Source organism: Euprymna scolopes, chromosome 2 (assembly GCF_053919585.1).
Source record: "Euprymna scolopes isolate OS-2025 chromosome 2, ASM5391958v1, whole genome shotgun sequence".
NCBI lineage: Eukaryota > Metazoa > Mollusca > Cephalopoda > Sepiida > Sepiolidae > Euprymna > Euprymna scolopes.
Window position 1 is genome coordinate 128,093,679 of NC_136483.1, and position 13,605 is coordinate 128,107,283.

The following is a 13,605-nucleotide window of genomic DNA, read 5'->3' on the forward strand; positions in this document are numbered from 1 at the left end:
TTCATCATTTGCAATTTTAATATATGTGTTGGATATCTGAAGTTTTGTTTTATTGTTTGCAATTTTTATATATGTGTTGGATATCTGAAGTTTGGTTTCATCATTTGCAATTTTTATATATGTGTTGGATATCTGAAGTTGTGTTTCATCATTTGCAATTTTTATATATTTGTTGGATATCTGAAGTTGTGTTTCATCATTTGCAATTTTTATATATGTGTTGGATATCTGAAGTTGTGTTTCATCATTTGCAATTTTAATATATGTGTTGGATATCTGAAGTTTTGTTTTATTGTTTGCAATTTTTATATATGTGTTGGATATCTGAAGTTGTGTTTCATCACTTGCAATCTTTATACATGTGTTGGATATCTGAAGTTTGGTTTCATCATTTGCAATTTTTATATATTTGTTGGATATCTGAAGTTCTGTTTCATCATTTGCAATTTTTATATATGTGTTGGATATCTGAAGTTTGGTTTCATCACTTGCAATTTTTATATATGTGTTGGATATCTGAAGTTTGGTTTCATCATTTGCTATGTTTAGATATGTGTTGGATATCTCAAGTTTTGTTTCATCATTTGCAATTTTTATATATGTGTTGGATATCTGAAGTTTGGTCTCATCATTTGCAATTTTTATATATGTGTTGGATATCTGAAGCTTGGTTTCATCATTTGCTATTTTAATATATGTGTTGGATATCTGAAGTTTGGTTTCATCATTTGCAATTTTTATATATGTTTTGGATATCTGAAGTTTGGTTTCATCATTTGCAATTTTTATATATGTGTTGGATATCTGAAGTTTGGTTTCAGCACTTGCAATTTTTATATATGTGTTGGATATCTGAAGTTTGGTTTCATCATTTGATATGTGTTGGATATCTGAAGTTTGGTTTCATCATTTGCAATTTTTAAATATGTGTTGGATATCTGAAGTTTGGTTTCATCATTTGCAATTTTTATATATTTGCTGGATATCTTAAGTTTGGTTTCATCATTTGCAATTTTTAAATATGTGCTGGATATCTTAAGTTTGGTTTCATCATTTGCAATTTTTATATATGTGTTGGATATCTGAAGTTTTGTTTCATCATTTGCAATTTTAATATATGTGTTGGATATCTGAAGTTTTGTTTTATTGTTTGCAATTTTTATATATGTGTTGGATATCTGAAGTTGTGTTTCATCACTTGCAATCTTTATACATGTGTTGGATATCTGAAGTTTGGTTTCATCATTTGCAATTTTTATATATTTGTTGGATATCTGAAGTTCTGTTTCATCATTTGCAATTTTTATATATGTGTTGGATATCTGAAGTTTGGTTTCATCACTTGCAATTTTTATATATGTGTTGGATATCTGAAGTTTGGTTTCATCATTTGCTATGTTTAGATATGTGTTGGATATCTCAAGTTTTGTTTCATCATTTGCAATTATTATATATGTGTTGGATATCTGAAGTTTGGTCTCATCATTTGCAATTTTTATATATGTGTTGGATATCTGAAGCTTGGTTTCATCATTTGCAATTTTAATATATGTGTTGGATATCTGAAGTTTGGTTTCATCATTTGCAATTTTTATATATGTTTTGGATATCTGAAGTTTGGTTTCATCATTTGCAATTTTTATATATGTGTTGGATATCTGAAGTTTGGTTTCAGCACTTGCAATTTTTATATATGTGTTGGATATCTGAAGTTTGGTTTCATCATTTGATATGTGTTGGATATCTGAAGTTTGGTTTCATCATTTGCAATTTTTATATATGTGTTGGATATCTGAAGTTTGGTTTCATCACTTGCAATTTTTATATATGTGTTGGATATCTGAAGTTTTGTTTTATTGTTTGCAATTTTTATATATGTGTTGGATATCTGAAGTTGTGTTTCATCATTTGCAATTTTTATATATGTGTTGGATATCTGAAGTTTGGTTTTATTGTTTGCAATTTTTATATATGTGTTGGATATCTGAAGTTGTGTTTCATCATTTGCAATTTTAATATATGTGTTGGATATCTGAAGTTTTGTTTTATTGTTTGCAATTTTTATATATGTGTTGGATATCTGAAGTTGTGTTTCATCATTTGCTATGTTTATATATGTGTTGGATATCTGAAGTTGTGTTTCATCACTTGCAATTTTTATACAACATGTTGGATATCTGAAGTTTGGTTTCATCATTTGCTATGTTTAGATATGTGTTGGATATCTCAAGTTTTGTTTCATCATTTGCAATTTTTATATATGTGTTGGATATCTGAAGTTTGGTCTCATCATTTGCAATTTTTATATATGTGTTGGATATCTGAAGCTTGGTTTCATCATTTGCTATTTTAATATATGTGTTGGATATCTGAAGTTTGGTTTCATCATTTGCAATTTTTATATATGTTTTGGATATCTGAAGTTTGGTTTCATCATTTGCAATTTTTATATATGTGTTGGATATCTGAAGTTTGGTTTCAGCACTTGCACTTTTATATATGTGTTGGATATCTGAAGTTTGGTTTCATCATTTGATATGTGTTGGATATCTGAAGTTTGGTTTCATCATTTGCAATTTTTAAATATGTGTTGGATATCTGAAGTTTGGTTTCATCATTTGCAATTTTTATATATTTGCTGGATATCTTAAGTTTGGTTTCATCATTTGCAATTTTTAAATATGTGCTGGATATCTTAAGTTTGGTTTCATCATTTGCAATTTTTATATATGTGTTGGATATCTGAAGTTGTGTTTCATCATTTGCAATTTTAATATATGTGTTGGATATCTGAAGTTTTGTTTTATTGTTTGCAATTTTTATATATGTGTTGGATATCTGAAGTTGTGTTTCATCACTTGCAATCTTTATACATGTGTTGGATATCTGAAGTTTGGTTTCATCATTTGCAATTTTTATATATTTGTTGGATATCTGAAGTTCTGTTTCATCATTTGCAATTTTTATATATGTGTTGGATATCTGAAGTTTGGTTTCATCACTTGCAATTTTTATATATGTGTTGGATATCTGAAGTTTGGTTTCATCATTTGCTATGTTTAGATATGTGTTGGATATCTCAAGTTTTTTTTCATCATTTGCAATTATTATATATGTGTTGGATATCTGAAGTTTGGTCTCATCATTTGCAATTTTTATATATGTGTTGGATATCTGAAGCTTGGTTTCATCATTTGCAATTTTAATATATGTGTTGGATATCTGAAGTTTGGTTTCATCATTTGCAATTTTTATATATGTTTTGGATATCTGAAGTTTGGTTTCATCATTTGCAATTTTTATATATGTGTTGGATATCTGAAGTTTGGTTTCAGCACTTGCAATTTTTATATATGTGTTGGATATCTGAAGTTTGGTTTCATCATTTGATATGTGTTGGATATCTGAAGTTTGGTTTCATCATTTGCAATTTTTATATATGTGTTGGATATCTGAAGTTTGGTTTCATCACTTGCAATTTTTATATATGTGTTGGATATCTGAAGTTTTGTTTTATTGTTTGCAATTTTTATATATGTGTTGGATATCTGAAGTTGTGTTTCATCATTTGCAATTTTTATATATGTGTTGGATATCTGAAGTTTGGTTTTATTGTTTGCAATTTTTATATATGTGTTGGATATCTGAAGTTGTGTTTCATCATTTGCAATTTTAATATATGTGTTGGATATCTGAAGTTTTGTTTTATTGTTTGCAATTTTTATATATGTGTTGGATATCTGAAGTTGTGTTTCATCATTTGCTATGTTTATATATGTGTTGGATATCTGAAGTTGTGTTTCATCACTTGCAATTTTTATACATGTGTTGGATATCTGAAGTTTGGTTTCATCATTTGCAATTTTTATATATTTGTTGGATATCTGAAGTTCTGTTTCATCATTTGCAATTTTTATATATGTGTTGGATATCTGAAGTTTGGTTTCATCACTTGCAATTTTTATATATGTGTTGGATATCTGAAGTTTGGTTTCATCATTTGCTATGTTTAGATATGTGTTGGATATCTCAAGTTTTGTTTCATCATTTGCAATTTTTATATATGTGTTGGATATCTGACGTTTGGTGTCATCACTTGCAATTTTTATATATGTGTTGGATATCTGAAGCTTGGTTTCATCATTTGCAATTTTTATATATGTGTTGGATATCTGAAGTTGTGTTTCATCACTTGCAATTTTTATATATGTGTTGGATATCTGAAGTTTGGTTTCATCATTTGCAATTTTTATATATGTGTTGGATATCTGAAGTTGTGTTTCATCACTTGCAATTTTTATATATGTGTTGGATATCTGAAGTTTGGTTTCATCTTTTGCAATTTTTATATATGTGTTGGATATCTGAAGTTTGGTTTCATCTTTTGCAATTTTTATATATGTGTTGGATATCTGAAGTTGTGTTTCATCATTTGCTATGTTTATATATGTGTTGGATATCTGAAGTTTGGTTTCATCATTTGCAATTTTTATATATGTGTTGGATATCTGAAGTTGTGTTTCATCACTTGCAATTTTTATATATGTGTTGGATATCTGAAGTTTGGTTTCATCTTTTGCAATTTTTATATATGTGTTGGATATCTGAAGTTGTGTTTCATCATTTGCTATGTTTATATATGTGTTGGATATCTGAAGTTTGGTTTCATCATTTGCAATTTTTATATATGTGTTGGATATCTGAAGTTGTGTTTCATCATTTGCTATGTTTAGATATGTGTTGGATATCTGAAGCTTGGTTTCATCATTTGCAATTTTTATATATGTGTTGGATATCTGAAGCTTGGTTTCATCATTTGCAATTTTTATATATGTGTTGGATATCTGAAGTTTGGTTTCATCATTTGCAATTTTTATATATGTGTTGGATATCTGAAGTTTGGTTTCATCATTTGCAATTTTTATATATGTGTTGGATATCTGAAGTTGTGTTTCATCACTTGCAATTTTTATACATGTGTTGGATATCTGAAGTTTGGTTTCATCATTTGCAATTTTTATATATTTGTTGGATATCTGAAGTTTGGTTTCATCATTTGCAATTTTTTAATATGTGTTGGATATCTGAAGTTGTGTTTCATCATTTGCAATTTTTATATATGTGTTGGATATCTGAAGTTGTGTTTCATCATTGGCAATTTTAATATATGTGTTGGATATCTGAAGTTTTGTTTTATTGTTTGCAATTTTTATATATGTGTTGGATATCTGAAGTTGTGTTTCATCATTTGCTATGTTTATTTATGTGTTGGATATCTGAAGTTGTGTTTCATCACTTGCAATTTTTATACATGTGTTGGATATCTGAAGTTTGGTTTCATCATTTGCTATGTTTAGATATGTGTTGGATATCTGAAGTTTGGTTTCATCATTTGCAATTTTTATATATGTGTTGGATATCTGAAGTTTGGTTTCATCACTTGCAATTTTTATATATGTGTTGGATATCTGAAGCTTGGTTTAATCATTTGCAATTTTTATATATGTGTTGGATATCTGAAGTTTGTTTTCATCATTTGCAATTTTTATATATTTGTTGGATATCTCAAGTTTTGTTTCATCATTTGCAATTTTTATATATGTGTTGGATATCTGAAGTTTCGTTTCATCATTTGCAATTTTTATATATTTGTTGGATATCTGAAGTTGTGTTTCATCATTTGCAATTTTTATATATGTGTTGGATATCTGAAGTTTGGTTTCATCATTTGCTATGTTTAGATATGTGTTGGATATCTGAAGTTTTGTTTCATCACTTGCAATTTTTATATATGTGTTGGATATCTGAAGTTTGGTTTAATTATTTGCAATTTTTATATATGTGTTGGATATCTGAAGTTTGGTTTCATCATTTGCAATTATTATATATGTGTTGGATATCTGAAGCTTGGTTTCATCATTTGCAATTTTTATATATGTGTTTGATATCTGAAGTTTGGTTTCATCATTTGCTATGTTTAGATATGTGTTGGATATCTGAAGTTTGGTTTCATCACTTGCAATTTTTATATATGTGTTGGATATCTGAAGTTTGGTTTCATCATTTGCTATGTTTAGATATGTGTTGGATATCTGAAGCTTGGTTTCATCATTTGCAATTTTTATATATGTGTTGGATATCTGAAGTTTGGTTTCATCATTTGCTATGTTTAGATATGTGTTGGATATCTCAAGTTTTGTTTCATCATTTGCAATTTTTATATATGTGTTGGATATCTGAAGTTTGGTTTCATCACTTGCAATTTTTATATATGTGTTGGATATCTGAAGCTTGGTTTCATCATTTGCAATTTTTATATATGTGTTGGATATCTGAAGTTTGGTTTCATCATTTGCAATTTTTATATATTTGTTGGATATCTCAAGTTTTGTTTCATCATTTGCAATTTTTATATATGTGTTGGATATCTGAAGTTTGGTTTCATCATTTGCAATTTTTATATATTTGTTGGATATCTGAAGTTTGGTTTCATCACTTGCAATTTTTATATATGTGTTGGATATCTGAAGCTTGGTTTCATCATTTGCAATTTTTATATATGTGTTGGATATCTGAAGTTTGGTTTCATCACTTGCAATTTTTATATATGTGTTTGATATCTGAAGCTTGGTTTCATCATTTGCAATTTTTATATATGTGTTGGATATCTGAAGTTTCGTTTCATCACTTGCAATTTTTATATATGTGTTGGATATCTGAAGTTTGGTTTCATCATTTGCAATTTTTATATATTTGTTTGATATCTGAAGTTTCGTTTCATCATTTGCAATTTTTATATATGTGTTGGATATCTGAAGTTTCGTTTCATCACTTGCAATTTTTATATATGTGTTGGATATCTGAAGTTTGGTTTCATCATTTGCAATTTTTATATATGTGTTGGATATCTGAAGTTTGGTTTCATCATTTGCAATTTTTATATATTTGTTTGATATCTGAAGTTTGGTTTCATCATTTGCTATGTTTAGATATGTGTTGGATATCTCAAGTTTTGTTTCATCATTTGCAATTTTTATATATGTGTTGGATATCTGAAGTTTGGTTTCATCATTTGCAATTTTTATATATGTGTTGGATATCTGAAGCTTGGTTTCATCATTTGCAATTTTTATATATGTGTTGGATATCTGAAGTTTGGTTTCATCATTTGCAATTTTTATATATTTGTTGGATATCTGAAGTTGTGTTTCATCATTTGCAATTTTTATATATGTGTTCGATATCTGAAGTTTGGTTTAATCACTTGCAATTTTTATATATGTGTTGGATATCTGAAGTTGTGTTTCATCATTTGCAATTTTTATATATGTGTTGGATATCTGAAGTTTGGTTTCATCATTTGCAATTTTTATATATGTGTTGGATATCTGAAGTTGTGTTTCATCACTTGCAATTTTTATATATGTGTTGGATATCTGAAGCTTGGTTTCATCATTTGCAATTTTTATATATGTGTTGGATATCTGAAGCTTGGTTTCATCATTTGCAATTTTTATATATGTGTTGGATATCTGAAGCTTGGTTTCATCATTTGCAATTTTTATATATGTGTTGGATATCTGAAGTTTGGTTTCATCACTTGCAATTTTTATATATGTGTTGGATATCTGAAGTTTGGTTTCATCATTTGCAATTTTTATATATGTGTTGGATATCTGAAGTTTGGTTTCATCATTTGCTATGTTTATATATGTGTTGGATATCTGAATTTTGGTTTCATCATTTGCAATTTTTATATATGTGTTGGATATCGGAAGTTTTGTTTCATCATTTGCAATTTTTATATATGTGTTGGATATCTGAAGTTGTGTTTCATCATTTGCAATTTTTATATATGTGTTGGATATCTGAAGTTTGGTTTCATCATTTACTATGTGTAGATATGTGTTGGATATCTGAAGTTTGGTTTCATCATTTGCAATTTTTATATATTTGTTGGATATCTGAAGTTGTGTTTCATCATTTGCAATTTTTATATATGTGTTGGATATCTGAAGTTTGGTTTCATCACTTGCAATTGTTATATATGTGTTGGATATCTGAAGTTGTGTTTCATCGTTTGCAATTTTTATATATTTGTTGGATATCTGAAGTTTGGTTTCATCATTTTCAATTTTTATATATTTGTTGGATATCTGAAGGTTGGTTTTATAATTTGCAATGACAAAATAACAATAACAACATGACAATGACAAAATTGACATAATAATAATGACAAAATGACAATGACCAATACAATGACAAAATGGTAATGAGAATATGACAATGGCAAAATGACAATGACAAAATAGTAATGACAAAATCGCAATGACAAAACAACAATTACAAAATAGTAAGGACAAAATAACAATGACAACTACAATGACAAAATAACAATGACAAAATACAATGCCAAAATACAATAACAAAATAACAATGAAAAAATACAATGACATAGTAACAATGACAAAATACAATGACAAAATACTATAAAGAAATACAATGACAAAATGGCAATGAAAAAATAACAATGACAGAATAACAATGACAAAATACAATGACAAATAACAATCACAAAATAACAATCACAAAATACAATGAAAAAATAACAATGAAAAAATAACAATGACAAAATACAATGACAAAATAACAATGACAAAATAACAATGACAAAATAACAATGATAAAATACAATGACAAAATACAATGACAAAATAACAATGACATAATATAATGACAAAATAACAATGGCAAATAACAATGACAGAATACAATGACAAAATACAATGACAAAATACAATGACAAAATACAATTGCAAAATATTATGACAAAATACAATGAGAAAATAACAATGAAAAAATAGAATGACAAAATTACAATGAAAAAATACAATGTCAAAATATAATGACAAAATAAAAATGAAAACATACAATGACAACATATAATGACAAAATAACAATGGCAAAATACAATGACAAAATATAATGACAAAATAACAATGACAAAATAACAATGACAAAATACAATAAAAAAATATAATTACAAAATAACAATGACAAATACAAATGACAAAATACAATGACAAAATAACAATGTCAAAATACAATAACAAAACACAATGACAAAATAAACTGACAAATTACAATAACATAATTACAATGACAAAATAACAATAGCAAAATACAATGACAAATAACAATGACAAAATACAATGACAAAATATAATGACAAAATACAATGACAAAATATAATGACAAAATACAATGACAAAATAACAATGGCAAAATACAATGACAAAATATAATGACAAATCACAATGACAAAATAACAATGACAAAATACAATGACAAAATATAATGACAAAATACAATGACAAAATACAATGAAAAAATATAATGACAAAATAACAATGACAAAATATAATGACAAAATATTATGACAAAATAACAATGACAAAATACATTGACAAAATAACAATGACAAAATACAATAACAAAATATAATGAAAAAATAACAATGACAAATAACAATGACAAAATTCAATGATAAAATAAAATGACAAAATAACAATGACAAAATACAATGACAAAATATAATGACAAAAAAACATGACAAAATATAATGACAAAATAACAATGACAAAATAGAATGACAAAATATCAATGACAGCATAACAATGACAAAATACAATGAAAAAATACAATGACATAATAACAGTGACAAAATATAATCACTAAATTACAATGACAATATAGCAATGACAAAATACAATGACAACATAGCAATGACAAAATGCAATGACAAAATAGCAATGACAAAATACAATGCAAAATAACAATGCGAAAATAACAATGACAAAATACAATGACAAAATACAATGACAAAATCACAATAAGAAAATAATAATGACAAAATACAATGACAAAATGACAATGACAAAATAGAATTACAAAATACAATGCAAAATAACAATAAGAAAGTAATAATGTCAAAATTACAATGACAAAATAACATTGACAAAATGACAATGAAAAAATAATAATGAGAAAATGACAATGACAAAATACAATGAAAAATAACAATTACAAAATTACAATTACAAAATGACAATGACAAATAACAATGACAAAATAACAATAAGAAAGTAATAATGTCAAAATTACGATGACAAAATAACAATGACAAAATAACAATGACAAAATACAATGACAAAATGGCAATGACAAAATATCAATGAGAAAATGACAATGACAATATGGCAATGACAAAAAACAATGACAAAATAACAATAACAAAATGGCAATGACAAAATTGCAGTAACAAAAAAACAACGACAAAATAACAATAACAAAATAACAATGACAAAAAACAATAACAAAATAACAATAACAAAATAGCAATGGCAAAATAACAATGACAAAAATGCAATGACAAAATAACAATGACAAAATTGCAATGACAAAGTAACAAAATAACAGTAACAAAATAACAATGACAAAATAACAATGACAAAATAACAATAACACAATGACAATGATAAAATGGCAATGACGAAATGTCAATGAAAGAATAACAATGACAAAATAACAAGACAGAATAACAATGACATAATGGCAATGACAAAATAACAAAATAACAATTACAAAATGACAATGACAAGATTGCAACAAATGAACATGAAAGAAAATTGTAATTAAATCACGAACACAGAAACTTGCTTTTCTTGGATGTTTTTATTTCTTGTTTTTTCTTTTTTTTTTTCTTTTTTTTGTCTTGGATGTTTTTATTTTTTTGTTTTTTCTTTCTGTTTTTTCTTGGATGTTTTCTTTCTTGTTTTTTTTTCTTTGTTTTCTTGGGTGTTTTTTTCTTGTTTTTTTTTCTTGTTTTTTTTTCTTGTTTTTTTTTCTTGTTTTTTTTTTTTTTTTGTCGCCGGCAAAGTTGTTAGATTTAAGTATCAACAGCAGTACTATTAGAATTTCATTGAATTGTGGTGTGAACTCTCAGACAAACAACTCAGCAGCTCAAAACAAATGCTGAAACTTTCAAACCATTAAAAAATGCTTGACTAATATTACCAATGGTAATCCAAACACATGCAAATGATATTAGCTGTGTGGCATTCAAAAACGATATCACAATTAAAACTTGGCACTCTCCTTATTAAGCTCTTTTTGACTGACAAAAGCACCTGCTTTGCATAATCATGTGTATTTGATTGTCATTTTAAAGTCTAACAGTTCCAGGTTCAATTTTGCATGCAATTGCTTTTTCTTGCAACTAGTTTAGTAATTTCTCCTATAATTAAACAGTTATTGGCCGTTATGTTGAATTGTAATATTATGATTCTGTGTTAATGGCATTGGGTTTCCCTAACTGTAATCAGGTTCTTACAGAAACGATCATGTGGAAGTTACGAGAATTTATAAGGAAAGTGATGCAGGGGAACTGACGCAGCTTGAAGCTTGTCAAAGCCGAGTCATCAATGTGTCCATGTAACCATCACCACTCTTCTCACCCAGTCATATAATAAGTGTATTTGTTCTCATGCAAATTAGCAAATTAAGGATTATAACTTAAAATAATGAAAATACATTAATTATTTTTTATTTTTCTGAAGTGAAATTTAAAGAAAAACTATAAATGTTTGATTGTATGAAATCTGATTGAAACAATAAAGTGGAATAATATCAAATCTTCCTTTTTTTCTAAAAAAAAAAAAAGGTTCCTGGAAGTCCTGGTCTTTGTTTATATCCATCCCCAAGATACTTGGGTTACAATGGATCAGAAGAAGAATTGTTGACGTGTCCACTTCCAGAGGAAATCCTTGTAGACATCATTGCTGAACGTATTCAGGTAGATAAATTTATATATATATATATATATATATATTAGTTGACCCATGTCCCGGAGTTGCCCAAGAAATTTGATTAATTTAAAAAATTCCTTGCCCAAACTTGACCAATTCAGTGCGACCTCATTCATGTGACTCTGCTCTATGATGACAAATTGAACTGATGAAATTTTTACTGATCTTTGATGACGAATTGAACAGAATGAAATTTACTTTAATTGTATATTTTTTTAATTGAATAAAATGTCGTCTGGTATCCACAGTTTCAAAATGAAAATTGTTTGAAAAATTACAATTGAACTGAATAACTTTATTTCAGCATGGATGTTAGCTTATGCGTCTACATACTTTGGTGTTGACTTTCAAGCTTTCAGACTTCGAAGATGTGAGGTAACATGATGTAGCCCTCACTTGAAATCACGCCACAGACCATAATTGTGACTGAAAACTTCATTGAGTTCTGCCCTCAAGCGTTGAACTGTTTGGATTTGCATTTTGAGGCTGCTGGCAATATTCCTGGTGACTTGGATCGGCAGAGAGCATGAGTTAAACAGCAGCACATCTTTGATCTCATTTGTTGAACATTGTGTGACTTTCATATATGATATAATGCTCCTATCACTCTTGAGATTTGCACACGTTTTGTCTGCAACAAAAAAAAACAGCTTTCATCAAACGGAAATGGCATCATGTCGTCTTTTCTAAGGCAGTAATTTTATCATTCCACCTTATATATATATATATATATATATATATATATATATATATATATATATATACAAACATCTATATCTATATATCTATAAAAACAGAGATGTGTGTGCCACAGACGATTTCTGATTGGTTAATCCAATAATCACATCTCCTAAAAAACTATGGTCCCTACGCTCTTACCTTTACCATAAAATATTATGGCTTTATTTATTGTCCATCTTGGAAGGGTTTAATTTTTTCATAACTTGTTATTTACAAATTAAAAAAATACGAAACTTACACAATCTTACAATCTAACCTACGACATCACGGCCGCCATTCTGGTGCTAGCCGCAGACACGTACACACAACACGAAAACAATGTTTTGAAAATCTAGCAAAAATTAATTTTCCTGAAATTTTTCAATATTTAAAAATAAATTATGCCGGCTGATAAAATTTTAAAACTTTTTTTTAAAGCTAGAAAGATAAAATTTAAAAATACTTATTTTTATGTAAAACTCGCGTTCACTCGTGGTCTTTTCATTTCGGGTTTGTATTACTGTACACATAGATTCGAAAAAGTTGTCAAAAAACAAATATATAACAAATAAATGTTATCAAAGGCAAGATAAGTTACTTTTCTACCAAACTGGATATATTTTTCGTGTTTTTATTCAATGTAACATATTTATTCAGCTCGAAAAACGGGTTTGTATTACTGTACACATAGATTCGAAGAAGTTGATAAGATACGAAACAATATGCATAATATAAACACAGCACGAAAACACGCGCACACACGCACACACGCACACACACTCACGTCCACTACCGTCCTTGGCTACGTCACGTTGTTATGGCAACACGATAAATACACAGTAAATTTGATTTTCTTCATTTCTACGCAAATATTACGCAAATATAAATCATATAGAATATCTGTATGAATATAATTACACGTAATAGTTAAATAAAAATGATCATCGTATAAGAGAACCGAAAAAAAAAAAACTAATAGGGAATTAATTAAAAACGATAAAAAAATATGCACATTAGC

General features: G+C 27.4%; 1 protein-coding gene across 4 annotated transcripts in view; it reads left to right on the plus strand.

Moving 5' to 3' along the window:
* Positions 1 to 13,605, plus strand: part of LOC145295994 (hydrocephalus-inducing protein-like) — an 865,028-nt gene that overhangs the window by 435,943 nt on the left and 415,480 nt on the right. For 3 of the 4 annotated variants that reach the window (XM_080141978.1, XM_080141990.1, XM_080142001.1), the window contains exon 39: positions 11,723 to 11,854. The exons of the other annotated variant lie outside the window; for it this stretch is intronic. In XM_080141978.1, coding sequence (XP_079998104.1) covers positions 11,723 to 11,854 — 132 coding nt within the window. The remainder of the gene's footprint in view (positions 1 to 11,722; positions 11,855 to 13,605) is intronic. 4 annotated transcript variants of the gene reach the window in all.